The 27,842-nt window shown below is 44.0% G+C and overlaps 1 protein-coding gene across 1 annotated transcript in view; it reads left to right on the forward strand.

Moving 5' to 3' along the window:
• Nucleotides 1–9,146: 9,146 nt before the first annotated feature.
• Nucleotides 9,147–27,842, forward strand: part of FER1L6 (fer-1 like family member 6) — a 146,736-nt gene continuing 128,040 nt past the window's right edge. Inside the window, exon 1 of the mRNA XM_057307982.1 lies at nucleotides 9,147–9,406. Within this exon, the coding sequence (XP_057163965.1) occupies nucleotides 9,384–9,406 (23 nt within the window). The 5' untranslated portion in view covers nucleotides 9,147–9,383. The remainder of the gene's footprint in view (nucleotides 9,407–27,842) is intronic.

Genomic DNA, 27,842 nt, shown 5'->3' on the forward strand with positions numbered 1-27,842 from the left:
TGGCCCTGTGGTTCCCACACTGAGTGTTTCTGCTTCTCCCAAACCCAACCGTCAGAATGTATTACCTGTCCCGGTTTCTTTGCAGTCTGAGTATCAGATTCACAGCCATGAGCAGGTATGTCCAATTGGTCAATCCTTGTCAGGTACCAGCACCTTAATTTCCAGAGGTGTTGAGTAAAAGCAAGCATCTGATGTTTTTAGGATCTGTTCTAGGGGATGGGCTCTATCTCCCACCAAAATCCACATTGTGGATTATTTCCAAACATAGGAAAAATCCGGGCAAGTGACCCATGTCAATATAGTGTATCCATTTAGGTGCCCTTACATTCTTCCCCCCATATTTATTGTTCAAAAATAACAACAAACCAAAACCAACCACAAAACACGTTTCCGTTTAATGTAACAAGACAGTTCCTGGCACATCTGAAAACACTTCGACTCCCTCTGCAGAGAGACCAACCAGTCTCCTGAGTTAAAGTCCTGCTCCACGTTTTGGAGCTCTGATTCAGGCTAATTCTTCCTTTCGCTTTTGGGGGTCCCAACCAATACTCTGTAACCTGCGCACTAGACCAGGGGTTGGCAAACTTTTCCATAAAGGATCATACAATACATTTGAGGCTTTGCAATTGTAATACTGTGATTTATAATAAGAAATATGTATTTGATCTTTGTCCCTCTTCCTGGCACAGAGCCTCTAAGATCCTTGGAATTTCCTAAGTGAGGAGAAAGATGCAGGTGTCTTTTGTTGTGTTAATGAGGTGACTGGTGGTAGGAGGGCAGCCGTGGTTGCCAGGGGTTGTCAACAGTGTGACTTGAGGTTTGGAACCTTCATTTCCCCCCTACCCCAATCTCCGGGGAAGGGAGAGGGGCTGGAGATTTTCAATCACCTACAGCCTATGATTTAATCAACCACACCTATGTAACAAAGCCTCCATAGAATCCGAAAAGGAGAGAGAGAGTTCGAGAGCCTCCAGGTTGGTGAACAAGTGGAGGTTCAGGGAGAGGGGCATGCCTGGAGAGGGCGTGGCAGCTCAGTGCCCTTTCCCCACACCTTGCCCTGTGCACTTTTTCCATCTGGATATTCATCTGTATCCTTTATCGTATCCTTTTAAAATAACCTGGTAAACAGTAAGTAAACTGTTTTTCGGAGTTCTCTGAGCTGCTCTAGTAAATTAATTGAACCCAAGAAGGAGGTCGTGGGACCTCTGACTTACATGCAGTCTTTCAGAAGCTCAGGGAACAACCTGGACCGGCAACTGGCATCTGATGGGGTCAGGGTTCAGTCTTACAGGACTAAGCCCTTACCCTGTGGGATCTGACGCTCTTTCCCAGTAGGTGGTGTCAGAATTGAGTTGAATTGCGGGACAGCTAGCTGGTGTCAGAAACTTGCTTGGTGCTGTAGAAAAAGCAGACACAGAGGGATCAGTGTCAGAATTGTAGCAATCCACAGTGTTTGTCTAGGTTATTCTCTGCCGTTGTAGCAGGACAGCAGCCTTGGCGGATATGGAAATGAGTGGGTGTGGTCGTGTTCCAATAAAACTTTATTCATGAAAGCGTGCAGTGGGCTGGATTTGGTCTGCCGTCTGCAGTTTGCCAGCCCCTGGCTCGGATTATAAAGTTTGTTATCACCAGTACACACTGTGTATAATAATCAGGCAACATGAGGGGGCAGGGGGCTGTTATTGTATACACGTACTCACACACACGGTCTGTAATGCTGGGAGGAAGGAGTAGAGGCACAGGGAAGGGCTATGGGCCTCACCTCATCAAGAGACCATAAGGTCACAGCTGCTGGTATCTCCTCTCCTTTGGGGCCCATGCTGTGTCCCCTTGTCAGTCAGCATCTGAACTGGTTGTGGCTCATTATCTGGTGGGGTGGCCCTAGTCTGCGCTGGGGCTGGAGTGGTCATCCAGGGACTTTCCCACAGGGCATGATTATATGAGAGACAGCCAGGGGAGTTCCCGAGTCTTAACCATGCTCTTCCTACTCTGTCTGGGAAGCGACAGCCCCTATTTCTCCTTGCTACTCAAAGCTTAGGAAAGAAGTTCAGCTTGTCGCCTGGTGAACTGGGGAGACCTAGGGCCCTGGGGCTTTGACCCAGCCAGGCCAGGAGGAGTCACTGAAGGTTCCTGGTCTTGTCACGAGAATGAATTCAAGGACAGACACGCACCACAGTGGATGAGTGACACAAGTGGAAACGTTTATTAAAGCGGAAAGTACACTCTCGAGATGTGAGAGGGGGTTGAGCAGGAAGGTGAGAGCTGCACTCCCCGGGGGTTGGATTTCTATCTTTTATTGATAGTTGTTAACTAGGAGGTAGAATATTGATTACTTATGAAGGGAAGCAGGTTTCCTGATTTTTCTTCCTAATTGGGCCAGGAGTTTCCTGTCATGGCAGCCGCCATCTTGGGCCTGTCTGGTTCCACCCGGCTTCTTGTGGAGGGTTGCCAGGATAGGCCTCTGACCTCCTGAAAGCTGGCCATGAGTTCCTTGTTGCTGACCTCCAGGTCTCCTGTTAGAACCTAACTGCCTCCTCTAACAAGGCTGTGGGCAGAGAAGTAGGTTATAAACGCTCACTACATGAGCTGAAGGTCAGAGCGGCAGTGTACACACACACAGAGTGCCCCCCCCCCCCACGTCATACACAACAAATGTGGTGGAAAGGATCTGCTCTGTTCACGTGTAGCATTTGACACAATGTCCCTAAATGATTTGCGTGTTTCCCCGCTAAGCTGTGAGCCTCCCAGGAGCTGAGAACAAAACATACGTGTTTCTGCCAGACAGGGTATATCTGTTTTGCCCAGAACCAAGCAGAGTGCCTGATGAATTGTTAGATGCTTGGTTGAATGAAAGGGTAATGTTATTTTAAAAGTCAACATTCAAAAATATGAGGAAGTCGCTCATAAAATTGTAACTTGCTGAAATAAGAGGACAATAGTTTCTCATGGGCAAATGTATATAAGAAATGCATGTGCTATTTGAAGAAACTGAAGTTTGTGTGTTTTTTTGGTTTTGTTTTTTAAGACTTTATTTTTGAGTAATCTCTACATCCAACATGGGCCTCGAACTCACAACCCTGAGACCAAGAGTCACATGCTCCACCGACCGAGCCAGCCAGGCGCCCCTGAAGTTTGTGAGTAGACCCTGATGCAGTGTGATTGCTGTGCTCACCTGAGGGTGGAGATTGGGGATTTCTCTTTCTTCTCTTGTGAAGACCTTCCAGAATACTCTGCAGTGGGGAGTAGTACTGGCTCAGGGCCAAAGCAAATTTCCTGCTCTTGCTTTTCCTTGGAAGATGATTTATTTAAGAGCTTACACTTTTCAATCAAAAGGACTTTGAAAAATAGTTTGTTTCCTCAGTAGATAAGACCTGTGGTGAGAGGCAGGTGCTCTTGGCACTAATAAAAGCTCAAGTCTAGACGAGGAATGGGAAAATACAATCACGGAAGAGTTGACTTCTACTGGGAAGTTTAAATGTCGATTGAACTAAATTAAACTAAGTTCAAGTCAACAGATTTCTTTTTTGAACATTTATAAAGAGTAAGATACAGTGTAAGGCAGTGTGAGGCTACGTGATAAATTAAGAATTAGTTTTTGCCTCAAATCTGTTATAATCTAGTGAAGTTCTCTAGGTGTTAGAGGCATCAATTAACACATGAAGGAGGAAGGGATTAATTCCCACTCAGAGAATCAATATAAACTTCATGGAAGAATTACTTGAGAGATGACTGTATTTTGATAGAAGTGTATGGGGAGGAACTCTCTGGTGGTGAGCCCCTACAGTAAAGGTTGCAAACTCGAATATCTAAGGCGCCAAGCACATCACAACCATGAGTGTAGCCAGTTGGATGTAAAACAATGGGATTGTAGCCAGTCGGAGAGGGTGTGCCCCATTTGAAGGGATTAACCACTTCTTGGGCTCAGTTGCCCGTTACCTTGATCTCTTACTTCTCCAAGAGAAGCTGGAAATTTTCTTAATGTTGCCAATGGCTTAGATAAAACAACAACCACTATAACATCATGTGATCCAAATCCATCTAAATCCAGTGTGTAGACAGGTGACTTACATAAAGATGCAGAGGGAGAAATTTGCAAGCCATGCTGGGAGCTGGCACTGCCGGACGTGCGTGGACATGAGTGGTCATGAGCAGGGGCAATAAGCAAAGACAAATAAAGACAAATAAGACGAAGAGCTGGCCCTCCCAAGACACTGAATGCACTTTGCAGGAATTCAGATCTTATTCTGGGAGCAGCAAGGAGCCTGTCATCCTGGAGGTGATTTGTTGAATGCTCTGGTTTAGAAAGACTACTCTGGCTGCCTGTGGAGGAATGAATCGAAGAGGCTGTTGATGAGGGCCTGGAGATGGGTTAAGAGGATGCTGCAGGAGTCCAGCATGAGAATGGATGAGCGTCTGAATCTAGACCAAAGCGGACTGGTGAGAGACAGTGACTGTCAAAAACCATCCATGACTGGCTAAAAATAAAGGTTGCTTTCTATTTCTTCAGAGGTTGATTTAGGAAACTGAGGGCTAAGTCCCAGATAGACCACTAACTAGTTTTGTGGCCTAAGGTCAATTATTTCTCTTAAACTTTAGCTTTTCTTCCATCAGACAGTGACAATAACAACCGTCCTGTCAACTCGGGACGCAGTAGCAATCGAGAGAAGCTGAGCACATGAAAGACCAGCCACCTCTATAAAAGACTGTATCCGTGGAAGTGATTTTTATTGGTGTTATTATAGTCAGCTCTGGGATTCCGCATCAGTTAGGACTTTGTAAACATATGGGAGCATACAAAGTTATTATCTGACAGTGACCATTTGTTTTAAGATTTATATGAATTGAGAGCATCTGGAGAGGAAAATTTTACTCTGTTGATATAACCAGTGATAATCATGGCATGTACTGTGGCTTACAGCACCTTCTAAGTAAAATGGATCCACTCACTACTTTAGCTGAGGGCGCAACCCAAGGCAGCCATGTTTGACACCTCAAGCCATGCCTGACCCAGGGGCAATAGATTCATCTGCTGATGAGCGGTCTAGGACATACCCTTGTGTCAAAAAGACTCTTCCAAACAGGAATAATGGTAATTAGTTGAGCCAGGAATGTAATTTCTGTAGGGAATTTTAGTGGGGAACTAACGTGTAAGGCACCCAATCTACCGCGTGAGGACAAAGGGATAGATGTGTAATAGGGCAGACCACTCCATGGTAAGATTGTAGATGGAAGATGGTAAGATGGAAGATCACTAGAGAGAAGACCCAGTGCCTTTTACATACAGCACTGCTGCCGTTGCCTTAGGCCAAGAGCCACCCTAGAGTCCTGGCCTCCCTGAGGCCATGCCAATTTTTATTATTTTGTTCAATAAAATTCCATTCAGTGGAAATCCTTAAAATAATCTTCACCCTTCCCTTGAGTTAGTTCTTCCTCGCAACTGAAAGACTCTCCTGAAACACTGTTCCTATTCACCAAAAATAAGCATAACCTTTTCTGAGGTGTTTGAATTTAAGAACAGAGGTCATCTAAAATTGGCTTTATGTCTTCAAGTGGGGAAAAAAGTGGTTAAATTAGATGGCACGTGACTGGGTAGACTCAGAAATCAAGTGTCAAACACTTAAGACATGCTGTCCCTCAAATTCCCACAAAAGGACAGCTGCTTTAAAAAAAGAAGATGTTCTACAACTAGTCCAGGCAATGACTGGGGGAAAGGTGAATAATTCATAAAGTTGATGGAGTGGAATAATCGTGGACTTTAGAGTTAGGAGCCTTATACCCAGAAGTCCAAGCCTGGTGACTTCCTGGTTGGGTGGGCATTGAGATCTCAGGTAAGGCCTGCAGGGCCCCAGGCGTTGATGAGTGGAGATGTCATGGTCATGGTGGTAATAATGATGGCGGCACAGGAATCCATGAGAAAATGCATGTGAAATTCCTCATGAACTAAGCCATATGGTTTGTTATTAAGGAACTAAAGTTAAAGGGTTGGAAATGAAAAGGGTTAAGGTGACAACTTTGGAAAGCAATAGCTGTTATCCATGGGAGAAGGCAATGGACAGATTTCAGACAAATTACTAATGAAGAGTTGATGTTCCTATTGGACTCCACATGATGGTTAGGCAGTAAGATGTTTTTGGGCCTTTGCCTTTTAAAAGAGAAGTAGTATTAATAATGACGATGACTCTGGTAATGCGGCTAATAATAGCCACAGCAGCCACCACTTCCTGAACATTTCCAATGGCCCAGTACTTGATAGTCACTGGCTCCCACCCTCCAACAGCCAGGCTGTTATCCCCATTCTACCCATGAGAAAACTAAGGCTCAGGGAGATTAAGAAGCTGGATCAGAGTCAACCAGCTAAGGATTTGAACCCGGTCTTTCTGGCTCTGTGTTCTGTGCTCATCTTGCTGTTGGCCTAAGTAGCTCATTTTTGAACAGTGAAACCGAGGGGCTGCAGTGATCCTTGGAGAAGGCCTAGTGTAGGTCCTTCTTTTGAGAGAACAGGAAAGAGGCCCAGAGCAGCGAAACGGCCGGTCCAAGGGCACAGGGCTCGTTACTGCTGAGATCAGTCTCCACCTCAGGCCGTCTGAGTCTCAGATCAGTAGCCTGATGTCTGCTCTAGGCTGCGTCTCTGGTGTGCAGCTATTCTGAATAACCGTGCAGCCTTGCAAACAGGCTGCTGGTTTTATTCCAGAGAATTACAGGTCACATGGCCCCTTCCTGGGGGAACAGCTGGCATGTGTGCTGGTGTCTGTATAGGGACACACCCCGGGTTTATGGTGGCTCGCCTCTGGCTTCTGTTGGCAGTGGGGCAGCTCTTTGTCATGGATGAACAAATAAGGGAGTTCACTGAAAATCCACCCCTACGTTCTCGTTTATCACCTACCTCTAGCATAACTGTTCCCTGGTGCCTTCCTTAGGCGGGAGTGGGGGTGGCACATGAATATACCGAAAAGAGTCTGCCTTTATGAGTGTTCATTACCTTCCAGGGTCCTTTAATTCTCACGATTAAACTACAAGTTAATGGATTAAACCCATTTAACAGATGAGAAATTCGAGACCCAGAGATATCAAGAAAGTTGTCAATGTAAAAAACAAACAAACCCTAATAAGTCCTGGAGCCAGGTTAGAGCCTTCATTCCCGGGTATGTTTGATGCCAGAGCTGATATTTGTAGCTAACACACACACCCGGGCTGCACCTGCAGAGCTTTGCACCCATGGGGGGTGGGGGTGGCTGGGAAATAAAGGTGAAATCTTTGTCTTCACGATGTTTATAGTCTAACATGGGACGCAAACGTGATTAATTCTACCACAGAGAAAGCATTGACTTTTTTCCTGCCAGGCACTCTTATAAGAGATTTATGAGAATTATCTTTAATTTCTCAGCATGGCTATGCAATGAATTTTTTATCCCTATTTTACAGATAAGAAAACTGAGGCTAAGAGAGGTGCCACAGATTGGCAAGCTTTCTGTAGTTAATAGGTATTAGAGTCTTGATTCAGTCCAAGGTCATAGTCCTGGTGGTCAAGTTTAAAATAGATGATAGATAGATAGATAGATAGATAGATAAATGCTAGGGGACTCCAAAGGGAGAAGCTTGTAAAGTTGAAAGCTAATTACACTGACTCCTTAGATTCAGTGACTTTAATAAATTTTCCTGCCAGCCGCAGTGATCCTGAAGAAGAGGGCAGTGTGTGAAATTGGAGGCAGTGTGGTGTAATTAAAATAGAGAACGGGAGTCAGAGATCTGGCTTTGAGACCATCTCTTCCTCCCAGTGAACTTGGTGGTCATTGTAATTGAAGGGGACTCCTTGGCTCTCTCTTCTGTGTCATGCTTGCTGTCACTGAAAGGGGCTCTCGAACATGGTTTATTTTTAAGGGGTGATTTTTATTTTATTGCTTGTCTCTGGAAGGGTGCCCGAAGATGTTAATGAAGATTGGGGAAGCTATAAAAGAGTCAGAAAAATCTCAAAGTTATTGAATTTCACTGAAATAAAAAGGGCTAGTTCTATTTCCCTCACAGCTTTTTCATAGGCATATTTATGTAATTATTCATTGGTTAATTTATTTTTGATCTTGCAAAAGTCTGCTCCTTCTAGTCCTCCAAGCTCCCAAGAGAAAGAAAAGCAGCGAGGTATTTTCAATTTAGCCAGCTGTGTTTCCCTTGTGAATTTCCAGCTGTTTCTTTTCTTTGAGCTTTGTGGCAGAGTGAAAAGAGCATTGGGCTGTCAGGCTGACTCCACTGCTTCTTAGCTATGTGATTTGGACAGGTCTTCTTTCCTGGGCTCCGTTTTCTCTCTCTCTCTCAAACCAGGGGGTTGAACTTAGCCATTGGTTTTTACATCGAGCTGTGCACTCTTGGAAATGGCAGTCAGGGGCTGCGAGTTATTGGAGAAGATCTAAGAACCGTATGCTGGACAAGTCTCAGGGCAGGACAAAATCATACTTCACACACATCCATTACGTATGTATATGAGGATGTTGTTGTAAGTAATAAAGTGTAATTTAAAGTGTTGTTGAATTTTTACTAATGTTGGTCATTATGCTTTTCTTCCTTAAGATGCAATTTAAACTTATTGAATCACTAATTTTGATCATCACGATTTTCTTAATTAAGATGTAATTTAAAATGTTAGTCAAGTTTTGCTAATTTGGGTCATTACGATGTTCTTAATCAACAGATACTAAGTGTTCTGTTAATATGAGGAAGGTCTGAATATATCTTTGATATTAAGAATGGGTCTTAAAATTGTAAAGGTTGAGAATTATAGGTCCAGTTGGTTTCTTGGGTTTTTTCTAGGTCTGACATTTTGGGATTCTAAACTACAGTATCCAAAACAGTAGCCATTTGTCCCATGTGGTTAAAAAAAAAAATCCATTCAGTTGCACTAACCAGTTTCACATGTTCAGTTGTAGTCACGTGGGTTAGTGCCATATTGATCAGGGTAGATCATGGAACATTTCATCATCACAGAAATTCTATTAGACAGCCAAATGAACTAAAGATTTTATTAATGTGTCTTCCTGGAGATGAGATAGTCTTACCATACAGTTCTCAGAAGAACATGAATTTGAAGTTGAAGGCATTTAGCCCTTCGTCCTGTCCCTGAGGGGAGTGGGAGGGGGTGTAGCTAAGAACCCTGACGGATCGATCCATCTTCTTGGGACAGTTTGCCTTTGCACCTTTGATTATAATAGGTAACATGATGCTCAGAACAGCCCAGCCGTGCACACCAATGAGTGTTGATTCAGCCACACCCCAGAGAGTCTCACCCACCAGACAGATTAGTCTGAAACTCAGAAGTTGTGTCCAGGATCTAGATACAGCCAGACACCAGGATTTTGCTGGTTCCCAGCCCAGAGAAGCCACTAAGAAGAGGAAGAATGGAGAAGCCATCCAAAGCCAAGTAACATATTTCCTTCTCCTAATAGGAAGGCTTCTCTGGGTGTGGCTGGAGCCAAGGGGCTGGGAGCTGGGGGCAAGGGTCTCCCTTCAAAAATCCTCAAGGGTTGTTAACTAAGACTTAAGGTTTAGTAGGCGAAGGTCATGGGCCAGGAGGGATGACGTGCTGAAGAGACACACTTTCCCCTTCTGATGAGAAAATATGTGTTATTCATTGTAGAAAATTTAGAAAATACAGAAGCTATGGGGATTTAAAGCATCCCTCCTAATGCAACTGGAAATAGCCATTGTTAACATTTAAGACAATTTCCTTACTTCCTCGAGCTGGACTATAAAGGGTTAGTATTAAATGCTTTCGTTTTCCGAAACCAGGGCTTTCCTTTACTTAATTGCAATGACCTATTAAGCCAACTGAAATCTGGTTTCATTTTTCTCTCTGGCCATCTCCTTCTGCTTCAGACTCTCTTCTCTTGGTTTGTGAAGGACAGTCGAGGTCTTTCCAGTTGTTTTGCAAGAATGATGGCCTCATTTGTAGACTTGCAGCTCCTCTGGGGTTCAAACTCTACCCTTGTGACCATGGTGGCCTCGGGGGTCAGTTGTGAGGTCCAGAGCAGGCCTTGTCTTTTCATTTCGTTTGGGGCTGGATAAAAGGGGTCTGAACACATTTGTATTTTTCATCTGCAAAGTGATTTGATAGAATTACATGGGTACGTCATCAGCTCAGACTGGGGACAGGTTTGGGGTTCTGGTATAGGATTGCTGCTGAATCATTTTAAAAATTCAATCCTTTCATAAATATTTGTGTTATGAAGATAGTGATTTACTAGGCACTGGGCTCACAAAAATGCAATCTAAACAGATTATTCCCTCAGAGTGCTTACAGACAAGTATTGATCAACAACAACATAGCTGATTGTGATTTGGGTGTTAGAGGTATTGGGATAGGGGTCTGCTCAGGGTACTGTGCGAGCCCAGGCAGGGTGAGATATTTCATCCACATTTGGGGAGATGAAGGAAGGCTTCTTAGAAAAAGTACATCTAAGCTGAGAAAGGAAGGATGATTAGGAAAGAACACGCTAGAATGTGGAAGTAGAAGGGAAGGTGAGGGAGAATCTTCCAGGCAGAAGGAACAGCTCGAGGAAAGGCTGGGACTTGAGAAAGAATGATGCATTTGGAAATGACGTGGTCAGTAAAGTGTCTATAATGTCCGTTCTGCATATTTTGCTGGCAAATGTCTTGGACAATAATATTTGCTTCAAGACTGGCCTGTGTTGATCTCTGGTGGCACATTTCCCTTCTTCCCCAAGTACAAATGCCACTGGCATTCTGAAGAGGAATGGGGTCAAGGCCACCTTCCTCAGGAAGTCTTCCTGAATTTCCTCTGGTGGAAGTAAACTCTCCCTCCTCTGAATTCCACAGAATTCTTGTCCTCTGTGAACCTCACACTTTATATAACAGTTCCTTACAGTTGCTTCTCCTTCGGCCTTAACTATGAACAGATTAAGGCCAGGGACAGTCTTCTTGCCTTTCAGAATCTTACCTGGTGCCGAGAGCAAACACGCACTTAAACAACAGGTGTGTGTGTATGTTCGGAGAATTCGGGGTTCGTGACTAGAACTGGTCTTTTATGTTCTGCTATTGTGTCTCATGCTATTTTTTTTTTTTTTTTTTTTAGATTTTTAGCACATTTTCTCCCTCATTGCAATTATCTTTTTTTCCCTCCAGGCGCCTGCCCTGGTACCCTACCACAGTTAGGCTCAGGATAATTTTCAGAAGAAAAGAGTGGCATTTGATTTTGTTTATTCATGCAGATTGGATTCATTAAGATGAAGGTTTTAAGTGGCAGTACAAGTAGTGTGTGGAGTGCGGGCTCTGCTATGAGCGGACAGAGAGCGGAATTCCTGGCGTGGGTAGCAACCCTTCTAGGGTTTGTAGCAAGGCTCACAGCCAACCGTGGCGCACGTGTACGGCTGCATCCGTTGTTAAAATAATGAAATAGTTTCATACCAGTAGTTGAGGCGCACTTATCTTGATCCCACCAAGTGCCCTTCTGACACCCAGGACCCACGCACATCCAGCGATTAATGGGTTACCACCGGGTATAGTGGGAGGTCTCCAGGGTCCTGCACTAGTGCCGTGACTGGTGGCATTCTGATAGGTCGATTCCCTGAGCCATCGATATTTTGACCACAACTCCCGTTGATCAAGTAGGTGTCTGTCAGTGATTCTGAAGTATTTCCTGCTAAGAAAACAGGGTTTAGGGTGCATTTTGGATAAAAGAGAGCTAATTAGGAAACCGGATAGGGTAATGATTCCAACCACTGACTTCCTTATTTACTCACTACATCACATTAGGCACTTCCCCTCTCCTGCTCTGTGTCCTTGTCTGTAAAAGAGGGAAAAGAAGACATTCTTTTATCCATCCACCCATCCATCCGTCTACTCACTTATCCATCCACTGAACAACTGTGCCAACCCTAACAGGGAAATGGTGCCTAATGGGGACCAGAGAGACATTTGGGGGATTCTAGGCGCGCATCTAGTTTCGAAGGTCCCACGAGACAGTGAAAGTGAAAGCCTTTGAAACTGTACAGGACTTCACTAAAGCGTGTCGTCAACTCAACAACAGCCTCGGCTCCTTGGTGTGGACTCAGGACAGGCTCGGGCATTTTGCGCAATACAGCTCTTCCGAAGGCCCGCTGGCGCCTCCTCGATTCCTGGCATTTGTGTAAATCCTTCAGAGTGCGGAGAGGACTGCGCAACAGTTTCCATTTAGTGTTTGCTGAGGGCCTCCTTCTTCCCTGTGCTTGCTTTCCCCAAAACAAAAAGAGCTTTACAGTTCGGCCTGAACGAAAAATAATACACAGCCTTTATAAGAATGTAAAACAATATAGAAAAGGATATAAAGGAAAGTGAAATTAATGCCAAATCCCACCTGACAATCTTTTTGATGAAAAATCCCTCCGGGAATCTTTCTATGCATTTTTTTTTTTTTTTTTACATAAATGCGTCATACGCTCCGCGCTGTTCTGGAGCCTACTTCGCTCTGAGCGGTACCAGCGAACACTGGCAGCGCTCTTATCAGGTGGGTGATTGAAAAGAAGTGTTTAGCATTAAAAAGTGCTGTGATCCCTGTGGTTTGTTTCATCACAGCATTCTAGGATCCTGTATGTTGAATCCTTTTCTTGCATTTTCTCCCTGAATTACTGAGGTTTGTGTTTAGGTGTTGTCTGGTGGTATTTTCTCAACTCAATAAATGCATTATCTGAGCTGTCATTGTTGATGAGCACATGGGATCCCATCGAATGTACAAAATTTATTTGTTTAATTAGTCCCCAGTGGACGGGTTTTTGAGTTATTTCCCATTTTTGACGAATGTAGTAATTCCGTAATCAACATCCTTTTATATTTAACTTTGCCCATTTGCAAACTTTTGCAATCTCACCTTCAGGATACATTCCTAGAAATGAGAAGGCTGAGGCCAAGTCTCTCTAAGTTTTCGTTCATATTTGTGCTGGGGACTATGAAGGGCTAAGAGGAGTGTACGTTGTGGAAGCTGGAGGTTCAGCGGGGCCGGTGGCATTTAAAACTCACGGCACAGCCCGAGAACAGAGCCAAAGTGTTCAGCAGAGAGCTGAAGAATGAACACTGCTGCGTGGAGGGGTCACTGACTGTTGGAAGCAGTTTCTGAGAAAGGAGGTGACCTTGCTTTGGAGTCCCTGAAAATAGCCTGTACCCTCATCCATGAGTGTATCTCTTAGAGAGAGCCCTGCCTAAAAGCAGAGTCGGGACTAGCCTCTTCTCACTTCAACAAATATTTCATGAGTGCCCCTTCGGTGCCAGGCATGGGATAAGGCTCAGGCATCAAGGAGCTCTCAGTCAGGGGAGACACATGGTGGCCAACAGCAGTGGCAGCTCGGAGTGGACATGCTCTCGTGGAATCCTGCTCGAGAGGCAGCACGATGACCCTGGGTGGACCGCGGGGGTGTGCGGGTGGAGAGGACACTTCTCACAGAGCTGGCGGTAGAAAAGAGGAGCGGGGAGTCCTCGGGCAACTGAGGAGCGGCTCTGAGAGTCTCAGCCCTGCAGAGGCTGGAGGCTGGGAGAGGGTGTGGGGTGCCGTGGTCCAGCCTGGCAGGAGCGCAAAGCACAGGAAGGGAGGTCGGTCCTTAGAGCTATTTCCCACACCTGTCTTCTCCTCTGGACTCTCTCCCTTCCTTTACTGGGCCAGGCTGGGCTTCTTTGCGGAGAGGATTTGTTTTGCATCTTCTCTTGATGTAAAATAAAAATGTCCAGGCAGCATAGGGTAACCGTCAGTTGTAGAACCTGGCTCTGCTCCAAGAGCAGTGGGGCAGTTGCCATTTGAATCGGTCAAATACAATTGAATACAGGCAACTTCATATGCTTCAGCTTAATACCAGGCTCCCCTAAGGTCTGGCAGATTCTGCAAGTACTCCTAAGTGCAGAAAAAAATGAATTATGATTAGGAGAAGCCTAATCTACTATTTTATATTCCTTTTAAAGTCAGATGTCTAGGCATAATAATGATGATGGTGGTGATGATGATGGTGAAGATGATGGTGATGATGGTGATGGTGGTGATGATGATGGTGATGGTGATGATGGTGATGGTGATGATGATGATGGTGATGGTGATGGTGATGATGATGGTGGTGATGATGATGGTGATGATGGTGGTGATGATGGTGGTGATGATGGTGATGGTAGTGGTGGTGATGATGATGGTGATGATGATGGTGGTGGTGGTGATGATGATGGTGATGATGATGGTGGTGGTGGTGATGATGATGGTGATGATGGTGGTGGTGGTGATGATGATGGTGATGATGATGGTGGTGGTGATGATGGTGGTGGTGGTGATGATGATGGTGGTGATGATAATGATAATGGTAATGATGATGATGGTCGTAGTGGTGATAATGGTGATGGTGGTGATGATGATGGTAATGATGATGGTGTTGGTGGTGATGATGATGGTGGTGATGATGATGATGATGGTGATGATGATGATGAGAGCTTAACTCTTGTGGAACATTTAACACATGCCAGGTCCTCTGCTAAGCACTGCCCATGCATTATTTCATTTAATCTTTCCAACTGTAAGGTATGAACTAGTATCGTCCCCATTTTACAGATGAGGAAACTTAAATTTGAGATTAAGAAAGTGAAAACATTCAGTTAATCAAAATGGTCAATTAATCAAGATGCTCAACCAGACTACCATGAGAGGATGAAGTCCTGGTGCTCAGAGGCAGCCACCATGCATAAAGTATTTTCTCTGCTATGCAACTAGAATGGTACAAGCTCTATACTACCCCTGGGAGAATTGAGGAAGTCGCACAAATCATTTTCTGTGTCTTGTGGTTTCGATGAGGAACTCTGGACAAGAAAGGCAGCTGGATAGTGTAGGCACCCGCTCTTTCCTCTCAGTTCTGTGTCCCATTCTTCTCACTCTTCTCTCACAGTGACTGTCAAAACTGAATGGAGGGTGTAATATGGTGCTTTTTAGGTTGCTTCTTTGTGGGGTTTTTTGTATGCTTATTTGTTTATATATGATAAACTTTTGACTTTGATCTAAAATTCAGTGGGATGTCTAAAGTCAATTCTCTAGAAGTGAAATCTTTAGGTTGTTTTAATTATGCTCCATTACTGTTATTTGTTATTTATAAATTATGTTCCTCTTTTAAGATACTAACGTATTAGTCAGGATGTTGGTTTGGCTGTATGTAATAGACACTAAGAACGGTGGCTTGTACAGGTACAAATGGACTTCTCTTTCATGGACTAGATAGGAGACAAGCAGTCCAGGGCTGGGATGGCAGCTCTGCTCCATGAGGGTGCCCAGGGACCCTGTTTCTGTCTCCCCTGTAGCTCTGACATCCTGACAGTATTTCTCTCATCTGCAGGGTCTGCTGAATTATTCATGTTCCAAGTGGCAGAATTGGGGAAAAGACAGGGCATAACATGACCCTTGTCTTTAAGGATGGAGCTGGGTGACATCACATTCATGACCCTCTTATTGGCTAAAGTTATTACGTAGCCACATTCAGCTTCAAGGCACCAGCCTGCAAGGGATGCTGGGAAACGTAATTTTGTAACTTCTGTGGCTATAAGCCTAGCTAAAAATTGACTCTTACTATGAAGTAGAAGGAGAAAAGGATAGCAGGGAGCAGTATTCAAAAACAAAGCTGAACAATGATGACAAAAAATAAAAAAATAGAGGTTTTAATATTTCTTTTCTGCACTGTAATGGATGATTTTGCCCAAACCCCAGAGCGTATGTCCTCTTCCTTGGAAAACATTGCCCTATAGGGTTGTCTGATTTTCCAACACATTGGAGTACCCTCTCTGAAAATAATGGAATACTGTCCTTAGAAACATAAGCTTCAGGACCAGATACTTTATTTGTGGGGTCCAGTGCAAAATAAAATATAGGATCCCTTGTTCAAAAATTATTAAGAATTTCAAGATGGCAAAACCAGAGCAACGAAATCAGCATGGGGCTCGTCTAAGAGTGTGGCGCCCAGTGCAACTACATAGGTCACATATCTGTGACGAAGCTGGCTCTGCTCAGCTCTTACCTGGGGGTGGCAGGAAGGGTGTTAAAGTTCCCACTGACTTCTTACCATCGCTACGTAAGCTCTGGCAGTCAGCAGTTATAACACACAATATGGTGTAAATCAACACCCGAAGTAGGACTTCAACAGCTAAGTGTTAGAGTTTGTTAGAGTGGTGGGGTGACCACTGGTGCAGGCTTTGGGAATGTTCTCAGACTTGGGATACCAGTCATGTATTTCTGCAAGTTAGAGAGAATCTGTCCTATGACTTCATTAAATGTTCTTTGCACGACTTCCCCTGAAGGTTGGTTAGTACTATGTTTAGTAATCTGGATGACCTACTTTCCTCTGGGTTCTGGGACAAAGGCTATGTCCATATGTCTTGGAAATTGTCAGCCCATTCATTTTGCCTGCTTCTGTGCGTGGTGACTGAGTGTATGCTGCAGGGATGCTGAGCTGGGGCCAGCTCTGGGAGGTCATCACAAGGAGGGCTAGACTGGTGGGATGTAAGTTCAGGTTATAGTTGCGGAGGGAAGTCTTGCCAACTATTAGGTCAAGGCTGTAAAAAGGCAATATAAAACCCAAGAGTTCTGGAAGACTGTAGGCAGCAGAACAGAAATGGAGTAAGGCAAATTGTACGGAATATAAGCTGTAAACAGTCACAGCCTGGCCCACGACCCTGTATTCACAATTCCTAAATCCATACAGCTCTGAAATCTGACAGTTTTCTCTAGGTCTGGCGCAGAATCTCTTTTGTGGAAGCTGATGTGAGCCTGCTTATTGTCTTTATCCCAGTTAATAGGAACGGTCACAGGTTTTGCTGTAGAGATATGAATACATGTATGAGATAGACACCGGTATTTACCCCTTTTGATTGGTAAGAAATCTGGAACCCAGAGGAGTTTTGTAATCTGCCTATGGTCATAGATAATTGGCAAATGGCAGGCAGTGAAAAAGGTGAGCGTCTAGGGGGGCCTAGTTTTATATCATGGAGGTGAATCAGCTCAAGAGGCATCAACAACCAATCTCGTTTTGGGGCACAATGGCTCGGCTGAATGATTGGGCAAATCAGTCCCAGTAGCGAATCTATTTGTTGGGTGAGGTATGAGGCTTAATGAAAAAGTGTTCTTTCTACGATCTCCACGATAGTCGGAACTGTACTGATCCTTTGGGGAAATCACGTGACCTTTGAGTGATAAGGCTTCATTGACAGAAATAACACTTCTTTATTCAAATATCCAAAGGGCAACCAAAGTTTTATTTGTTAAATTGGATTTTTGGCTTTGATTGTAATAGATATACTGTATTTAAAAAATCTCTACATTGGCTTTTGTGAAAGCACTATCCGTCTTAGTAGAAATCTACTTTAATGTTTTTCTCCAAAACCGTACTTCTGGTTAAGAGCTGGGTGGGCTGACTGATAGTATATTACTTTACTGATGCGCACATTATTCAAGGCAGAGTCCCAAACCCTGACAAAATACAAATAGACCCTTATTGCTTCTTCCAGATGTTCCACACTTGTCTTGGTAAGAGAGCTGAATTAGATTCGTTTGACAGGATTTGTTCTTTATGAAGCTTTACTGACTGCTCTCTTATACCTCCATAAATCACTGTGTTTCTACCCAAAGTGTTTGTCTGATAATTTCTTCTCACTGTTTTTTTTTTTTCCTGGAAATGGATGCCGTGTGTGGATCATGAATAATGAATGGTTTTATTTATACAATTGCTACAAAGGATGATAGGGGTTAGACAGGAGAATTAATTCCTTCTTGAATATGAATCAAGGATTTTGTTGATTTGTAAATTACCTTTTAATGAGGTTTGGAAAAAAAGTTTTCTCATCATAGTTTCTCAACAGATTCTTAATAAATGCTTACTTTTGTATACGGAAGCATGAATATTCCAAGGTGTTTAATATTTTGGAGAAAAATGATTCTTGGATTAACAAATATCACAGCAGCCTGGTAGTTCATCGAAGTTTTTTTATTGCTGGTGGAACGGAACTCTGCATCTGACTCCACATTTGACTGCTCTGCATCTTTAAACTTCCTTTCCCATCTGTAAATTCTTCCCAAGTAAAAACTGTAAACTTGCCTTCCCAGCTTCTCCTTCAGCAAGGACGCAGGTGTGTGACCAGGCTGCCCCAGTCAGATGCTTGCACTTGAGGTTCTGAATTGAAAGTCAGTGATAGAAATAAGAAGCGTGGCATAGAACCATTTTGGTGAGGAAAAGGGCAAATCAACCTGCTTTCTCAGGAAGGGCGGTACTGGACGTTGCGGCAGTGTCCTCTTGCTTCCAGGGTGGTGGATAAGCTGAAGTGTCTGTGTCCAGAAGTGGGGTCTCCTAGGCGCTGTCTGTGGTGTGAGAGAGGCGTAGCTCCTAGTTTTTTTGTCTTCAATCTGGTTCTCTGCATGCTCCTGGAAATCTGGAAACTATCACTGCTTTTCTGTTTAATCTAGCGGGGGAAGGAGGTTCTGTCATTTGCAACTAAGAAATGTAATTGATACAGCTGGGATATGAGGATAATGACAAGGGAACGGGATTCTTTTATGTGTATCTCCTTTCAGCTGTTGAATAAGACTATTTGCTGGGTCATTCTTACCGCAGTCATCATCCACTTGAACTGATTGGCTGCTGAGAACAGCGAGCTGGAGAGAGTGATGCGTACGCAGGCAGGGTGTTTCTGAAGAAAACGGAGGATGATTTAATGTCAGTGCAATGACTGGCTATGAATTTGGAATTTACCCGTGGCCTTAGGAAAGGGGATTAAAAGATGAGCCATGAAAAGATCCTGGATAGAGATCTCCTGGAAGGTTCCAAGTTCTTGGCTTGAGAAGCGTTAAGAGCTGGTTGAAACAAATACTACATTTCACTAGAGGCCCATGATTTAATTCTTCCATTCACTGATTCAACACGTATTTAATAAGTACACTGCATCATGTACATGCAAAGTATTGGGGCGACAGGGGTGAATTGGGCAGGGCCGGACAGATCTTTGTTTGGTGCGCTGGGGGTTCCACGTGCTCCCACGCAGACATGAGGAAGGATAACAAGTTTTATCACTATTTGCAACTGCAGATACTGGACACTGGAGAGCTTAAGTGATTTATCCACAACCGCACACAGCAAGTAGTGGAACTAAGAAATGAACTCAATTCTTCTGGTTCCAGATCCTGTATTTTTTCCAGGATGCCAGCCATTTCCTACCTGGCAGAGCTCATATCAACTCTGAGAGACAGGTGTCAAAATATGGCTACTTCTTCCCATTTCTGGAAAGAAAGCCTGAGTCAAGGAGGGCTGACACTGGCAAATTAAAAAAAACAACAACTGGTAAATAAAAACTTTCTAAGGCTTGTAGTCCTCTTACCATCCCTCATTTGTACTACCCAAGGCTGCCTCTGTCATTCATATGTGGATTGGGAACATGGTATTGAGAGCCGCCCTTGTTGGATGATGTACAGGGAAGAGAAAATATCAATAGTACATTGGACATCTTGAGATGAGAATCGGGTACCATCTTGAGATCAGAGCTGGGTACCATCTTGAAATGAGGGTTGGGTACCATCTTGAGATGGGGTTGGGTACCATAGAATATAGTCAGGTGTGAGAATTGGGGAGCAGGGGGTACAAGAAAGAGAACTCTACTTACTTGGCCATTTTTCCCCTACGGCTGTGGTATTAGAAAACACACGGTCCCCACCCTTTCCTGATACCACGATCTAGTGGGCAAGATAAGTATGTACAAGGCTGAGTCATCCCTACCATTAGACCCGTGCCTCTTCATTTACATTTAGCTTACTAGATGGCATGAGTTTCCTTCTTTTTTAATTGAATATTTTATGAGATCATTGTAGATGACGGAGAAAAGTAGAGAACACACAGTTGTAAGAGATCATACAGAGATTCTCCTGTACCTTTTACCCAGTTTCCCCCAATGGTAAAATTTGGCAAAACTATGTAGTACAATATCACAACCAGGGGATGGACATTGATACAACCCACTGATCTTAGATTTCCTGAGTTTTACTTGTACTGATTGTACGTGTGCATATGTGTGTATGTATGTGTGTGTATTGAGTTCTATAGTCTTATCACCAGTGTTGGTTTGTGACCCCAACACCACAGTCAAGATACATACAGAACACAAGGATCCCATGGGCTGCCCTTTTATATTTTCCTGACCACACCTCCATCCCTCCCTGGTTTTATTTATTTTTGTCTCATGTGTCCTTGGTATCTATAAAGCTACTTAATAAATTTGTATTATATAAATAAGTCAACTAACAGTACCATAAGAGATTAACATATATAAATAAAGTCCTCTGGAGGGCAGGGGAAGGAGCCATTCATTTGACCTGGGCCTTAGAAATACAGAGAGAGGCGGAGCATAGCAGTGAGTGGGCACTTATGATGTGGGCTGGACAGCACTGTGACTCACCTCGAGAGGGACTGCCTGGGTTGACATTTCCTTTCCACCACTTACTGTCCCACCTAGGCCTCCTCAGTTTTCTTATCTTTTTGCGGGGGGAGGGGGCAGAGGGAGAGAGAGAATCTTAAGCAGTCTCCACACCCAGCGTCAGTCTCCAACGCCAGACTTGCTCGCACAACCCTGAGATCCTGACCTGAGCTGAAATCAGGAGTCAGACGCTTAACTGATTGAGCCACCCGGGCGCCCCAATTTTCTTATCTTTAAAATAGGGATGGCACTAGGGCTCACTTCAGGGGTTGCCTTGGGACGAAGGCAATGGTGCTTCTAGCACCCTTGCCAGAGTCTGATACATGGTGACACTTACCTCCATAAACATAGGGTGCTCTGAACAGTCTCGGTTCTGGTTGTTGGAGAGGGGTCTCCAGTGTGAGAGTGGAGGTCCTGTCTAAAGCTGCCTTCGTGAGGGGGTGGGGACCGAAACTTCTCCTTGAGGCTGCTATGGGAGAGGTCCTACCCGCCGCCACCCCACCGCCACCACCCCACCGCCCCACCGCGGGTCTGTCATCCTTGCCCTGGTGGTCACTCCCATGCAGGCTCCAGAGACACTGATTGCACTTTTCACATCCTTTATTACATTCTGTGGGCAAAACAGTAGGTCAACCGGCTGTTATGAATCTGGGGATTAGTGAAGGCTCTGGTGGAGGGGGCTTCTCATCTGAATAACCAGGGTCTTGTGTACCAAAAGCCCCCCCAAAACTTTGCACAGGTAGTGGAAGAGTTTTACCACGGCCTGAGCTCTTCCTAAGAGGCGTGTAAGAAATCATTTACAAGAACCAGCTCCCCTTCTCCGCGACTCCCGCTTTGTGCGATGGAGGAGGGGTGTTTACTGTGGGGCGGATTGGCAGTGTGTTTGGACCTCTCCGGTTCCATGGAAATTCCCTCACTGTGTACACACCTGTTGTGAGAAAATAAATCGCCGTGGGTCCCAAGGACGGAGGCGGTTTGAGCAGGGTCCAAGTGAAGGAAGCCTCACAGATCCCCCTGCAGCTGTCAGACCCCCTGCGATAGGGCCACCACGGCCAAGGCCTGTCCGGAGAGCTGCACAGACTACATAGTCTCTTCTTTTTCAAATCTGAGGTTGAGCAGAGCCTGGCAAGTTCCTTCCATCCTCAAATTTCTTTTCAAGTAGTGTCATCATCAGAATTTATTGTGTGCTATCAAATATTACTATCTCCATCTTTCTTCAGAGCTTTTTATAATCTCAGCAGGCCAGGGACTTAACACATTAAGTATGGGCAGTGCAGGGCAGGGTGGGTAATGAACTGTTTCCCAATTAATGGACGTAAGACTTAAGACTGCTATTCACATAGGCAATGGTTTTACGGGCCATGGGGACATGACACTAAATAATCTTGGGTCATGAAGAAATCTGTTCTCTTTAAAATTATTTCCACTTTTGTCAAAGAAAATGTCTTTGACAGCTAAAATTTGCCAATTCTTTTTTTGAATGAGAATAAGCCTTATATTCAGAATCAGTTATAGCTATGGTTTAGCCATAGTGTTTCCCCCACCCAATTTGTTTTTAATTTAATTTAATTTAAATTTTTAATTAACATATACTGTATCATTAGTTTCAGAGATAGAATTTAGTGATTCATCAGTTGCAGATAACACCCAGTGCTCATTACTTCAAGTGCCCTCCTTAATGCCCATCATCCAGTTACCCCATCCCCCACCCCCCTCCTCTCCAGCAACCCTCAGTTTTGTAGAGTTGAGAGTCTCTTATGGTTTGCCTCTTTCTCTGTTTTCGTCTTATTTTATTTTTCCTTCCCTTCCCCTATGTTCATCTGTAGAACTTATCAAACTCAACACCCAAAAACCAAAAAATCCAGTCAAGAAATTGGCAGAAGACATAACAGACATTTCTCCAAAGAAGACATATAAATGGCCAACAGACACATGAGAAGATGCTCAACATTATTAACCATCAGGGAAATACAAATCAAAACCACAACGAGATAGCACCTCACACCTGTCAGAATGAGTAAAATCAACAAGTCAGGAAACAACAGGTGTTGGCGAGGATGAGGAGAAAGGGGGACCCTCTTACACTGCTGGTGGGAATGCAAGCTGGTGTAGCCACTATGGAAAACAGCATGGAGGTTCCTCAAAAAGTTAAAAATAGAGCTACCCTGTGACCCAGCAATTGCACTACTAGGCATTTACACAAAGGATACAAACATAGTGATTCGAAGGGGCACATGCACCCCAATGTTTGTAGCAGCAACGTCCACAATAACAAAATACGGAAAGAGCCCACCCAATTTAAAGTTACTTTCTATGAAGGCATCCGTCACTAGTTTACCATTTAAAACAAAACATACAGGTTTTTTAATGATAAATTTACTTGACTCATAAATGGTGAACTAATTTTAAAAACTCAGTTAACGATGAAGGAGAGATGTGGTTTTGGCATCGTCTGAAGGTGGTATTCAAATAGCTGAAGTGAGAAAGCATTGGTGTAATGGAAGCACTAGGCGAGAGGGGAACTGGCTTGTAGAATTAGATCTTTCAGCAAGTATAATAGGACCCTGGGCAGCTTACCGCTTCACTGGGCTTCCATTCCCTTATCTGTAACATCAGTAGATTAGAGTCTCTGAGACATATTCCTCAAACACCTGTTGTCTGCAAAACGTTGTGCTTCTGAGTGCGAAGCTCCTGTGATGAAAAGGGGACGAATCCTGCCCTCGAGAAGTTTAGAGACTAAAACAAAACACCACGCAAGCTGACGTATTAGTGGAGGAAGCAAAGAGCCAACTACCAAGGAAAGCAGGATATGGCTGGGTTCTGGCCCTGGATCTGCCACTTATGACCTGACTTTCACCCATCATTCAACTTCTCTGAGCCCCAGGTTCTTCACGATTAAACCAATGGCCCTTCTAAACCTGTTGTGGCAGAGGTTTACTTTTCCCTAGAGAGGAGGGGTGCCTTCCAGTAAAGGCTATGGGTCCGGCTGCCCCAACCTGTTGGCTTGGAGGTCTCCGGACAGCTCTGAAGCCCATCACCAAAGGTTGTCCCCAGAACCACTAATGGATCCTGTAAGCACAGTATTCCAAACCAGAGCAGAAAGTACTTTCTCCTCTTGTCAAAATCCTTTAGTCCTTCAAAACGATATGAATTTCCATGACCTTGGAGAAGTATGCTTTCTCCTCTGTGCATGTTTTGATCACTTGATCACTTGATCATGACATGTCATGTCATATTATATCGCATCACATCGTATGTGCGTGTGTGTGTGTGTGTGTGTGTGTGTGTGAAGCCTCGCACTGGCCTATGGCCAGAACACAGGGACCAGGTTTTCACTCTTCCTGTCTCTGTAGCACGTAACTCAGTGTCTGACACACAGTAGGCAATACCCAGCTCTTACGTGAATGTGTGTATGTGCGTGTGTGTATGTGTGTGCATGGTGTTGCTGATAAAAAAAAGAGTCATAAAATTTGGAAGATAGTTGAATAAAGAAGTTTTTTTTTTAAATCAACTTTTTATGGAACAACATGGGGAAAGTACACAAAACAAAAAGAACAACTCAATAAATGATCCCAAAGTCATGTAAATACCACTCAGAGCCGCGAGCTCTGCCGCCTCCCTTTCTCTCAATCTTGTCCGAAGGCAACCACTTTCTTCACTTCTTTTTGTCAGTTTCTTCTCCCTGTGAATTTTTATTTCAAAAATCTTCAAATCTACAGAAGAGTTTCAAGGACAAGTAATAAACACAGCCACTTTACCTTGATAGGGTAGTTAACATTTTGCCATCTGTTTTCTCTATCTTTATTTTTTTTTATTGTTGTAGTTTCTGTCTTTTTTTCCCCTGGAACCATATGGGAGTTAGTGATAGACATCATGATACATAACCATCCAATAACTTATCATTCATCATTTCCTAAGATCAAAGGAACTCTTTTACTCAACCATAATACAACCACTATACTCAGGAATTTGATACAGTACTATTGATACTATTAATATAATACTATTATCCAATATGGCACAAGTTCAGATTTCTCCAGTTGTCCCAACAATGCCCTTTATATCTATTAAAAGCCTTCTGGGGGAGGGGTGCCTGGATGGCTCAGTCATTAAGCATCTGCCTTTAGCTCAGGGCATGATCCCAGGGTCCTGGGATCGAGCCCCTGGGTCCTGGGATCGAGCCCCATATCGGGCTCCTCTGCTGGGAGCCTGCTTCTTCCTCTCCCACTCCCCCTGCTTGTGTTCCTCCTCTCGCTGGCTGTCTGTCTCTCTGTCAAATAAATAAAATATTTAAAAAAAAAAAAAGTCTTTTGGGGGAGCCCAGAATCTAGGCAAGGAGTCTCACACATTGCACCGAGTCATGAACTTTCCAATCTCCTCTAGTATACGGTGGTTTCCTTTTTGTTTTGTCTTTTTGAAATCGTCATTCATAAAGACCAATTATTTTGCATATTTTCCTCAATTTATACTTGTTCGATTACTTCTTCATGATTAGATGCAGGCTGAACTTTCTTTTTTCAGAGGAGCACACAGCTGATGTGCTCTCAGTGCCTCCCTGGGGAAGGCACGTGATATCCATTGGCTCATCATTGTTGGCAAGTGCCATTGGCTGGTTAAGAGGTGTCTACCAGATTCCTCCCAACGGTCTCTCACCCAATGGTTTTAGCTCCCATGGGTGATTCTTAGCTAATTAATGATCACTATAGGGATTGCGAAATGGTGCTTTATAATTTTTTTCTATTATTACCTCTGTGTATAAAAAGAGATTACCCTCTTCCTTTTCTCTTCCAACCCCCTCCCCCTTTTTAGCGTCAGTATGGGCTTATGGGTTACTTATTTAACAGGTTATAATCCATTCCTGGGTTATTTATTCTGATACTCAAATTGTCCCATCTTTTGCTAGAGGGAGCCCCTTCAGGTAGGCTCCTGTGTCCTTTGGACATGTTCCCATCAGCTTTTGAGCACTTTCTTCTTTTCAGGCATAGTAAGGTTTTCCAGGTTCATTGTAAGAGAGGAATTGAACGGCCTATCTCAGGTCTTATCATCAAAATGTTAGAAAAGAAACAGGAAGATGAAAATCAATGTTCAACTTCAACACTGGCAAATACAGCCCTGAACTTTGACAAAAATCGGTGGGTTCTAGATTGGTCTTGCACATCACTGAAGCTCCAGAAATGGGTTGTGGGAAAGGCAGTTGTCTATGAGAGGCTGCTGGGTACAGCCCCTGCTGGTGACGGGCAGGCCCACGGGCTCAGCCAAGAGCAGCTTCATAAACGCCCGGTCGGCACAGCTCCTTGAGCGTGTCCGTGGTTATGGAAGACAAGAAGCGTACGGTAATTAAAACCACAAGTAATTTCAACTCTTGCTTCATGAACAATATGAGAGCAGCAAACCAATTATGAAATTATCTATTTGTTCTGCATCAATTTTAATTTCACCTGCCCTCTCATCTGTAGAGATGGGGGTGCTCAGCAAAAGGGGCCAATAAAAGTAAAATGGAGACGATGATGAGGTTAAAAATCCCCCAAATTGGTTGATGAAAAAAAAAAAAGCTAAATGTGAAAATGATCCACCAAGACAGAGACTTAGGGTCAGGGACTTCTAGATGGTTCGCATTTCACTTGGCAACTGTCCCTCAAACAACTGTCCAATGCCAGATGAGTAAGTGAAAAGAAATAAATATACCTGTGTATTAGGATGGGAAAAAAGTAACCTCTTGGTCAGAGGTGGCCATTGGCCATGCCACCAAGAATCTGAATCACAATAGGATAAATGCCATTAGGGATGTTCCCAGTGAACTGTCCACATGCTTTAAAATTGCTCTGCACTCACCCAGCTGTTTTAAGTACAGAACCCCAGAAAAGAGCCCACACTCCTTACGGCGGGGCAAGTTCAATGAGAAGGACACATCCTGGGGAAGATATGAGGAGCAGCTGATTGCTATCCCACAGTGTGTTGTCCTACTTTTCACCATAGATTTATCAGGTCCTTTAGTATTATTTACTGAGTTAATTAAGACGTTGCCTTCTGCGTTTGGAAAGTGCACCGATATTTTTAGATAAAAGATGGTTGCAGGCTGACCTTTCAAATAAACAGCAGTGAGTTTTCTAAGGCAAAATAAGAGTACTGTGACATCTTATCCACTTGCACCGAACCACCCAGCATTTTCTGGTCTTCTGCTTGCTAAGAGAAGAGGGTGACTACTCATAAAACAGATACGTAGTATTCAAGCTTTAAAAAGTCAACTTCTGGGGGATATTAAGGAGTCGAGTCAGTAAATACTCACACCATATTCTCCACCTTGCCCACTGCAGACGCAGGTAATCTACCACAGCCTCAGAACCTTCTGAACCGCTTCTCCAGGGAGCCACTGACCACTGAGGAGAGTTACATTTATTGTAACCCAGGTCAGAGATCAGCTCCAATGCACTCTCTTCCCCTTTCATATACCTGCTCATTATTGGTTAAAATGATGACCCTGGTAGAAGATTCTTAACTGTCAAAGGACATTTGATAATGTTCAATCTATTCTAATGGACTGAACCAAGAAATACTCCAAGCCAAATAACAATTCTTTTTTAAGACAACTGTTCCGCTCAGGAAGAAAGGCCACATGCTAAGGGAGATGCAGACAGAGGAGATTGACAGGCAGAGGTCTCAGGTTCCACTCCAAGCCTGACCCGAGTTTGATCTGTGTGACTGGGAGCTGATCGGCCCCTCAGCTTTCCTGCAGAGGGAAGGCGTTGGACTGAATTGCTAAGCTTTCTCTAGTGTACGTTCTGCATTTTAACAATCTTTCAGTGCATGCTGTCTATTATTAATTGGATACCTACACTGAATGAGATGCTGAGGGCAAGAAAAGTGACGCGTATCTTGTCTGTCTCCAGGAGCTTTCTGGGTGCCTGGGAAGACATCGAGGGTGGTGCTGATGGTAATTGCTTTCGGATGCGCCCTCAGTCTCTCAGAATATTTCAGCCACGTGGAATCAAAATCGCCCACTTTTTACTGTGCAACAATAGTTGCGTGAGGATGTCCTGTTTCTCCTGGATCTTTCACAAGATGATTGTATTTTCCAGAAAGAAACTTGTCCTATAGCCACTTTTGGTGATGATTCCCCTGTGTGGTTCAGCGTTAGTGTGATTTGGGTTCCTTGAGATTGCACAGAACAAAATAACATTCAGGTTACCCCTAGTAAGGGAAGCTCGGTCTACGGATACATTGAATATGGGAGAATGAAGCAAGGAAGTATAGAAGTTAAGAGCCAAGGCGTCGGAGGCACATCTAAGCTCCCCCACCTGTAGGGTGGCTGATTCTGGGCAAATCACTTCACTTCTCTGTATCTGTTTCCTTGTCTGTAAAATAGGGGTAATAGTAGCTACCCTACAGAGTTGTTTTGAGGATGA

The sequence above is a fragment of the Ursus arctos genome, unplaced genomic scaffold, assembly GCF_023065955.2.
Source record: "Ursus arctos isolate Adak ecotype North America unplaced genomic scaffold, UrsArc2.0 scaffold_6, whole genome shotgun sequence".
NCBI lineage: Eukaryota > Metazoa > Chordata > Mammalia > Carnivora > Ursidae > Ursus > Ursus arctos.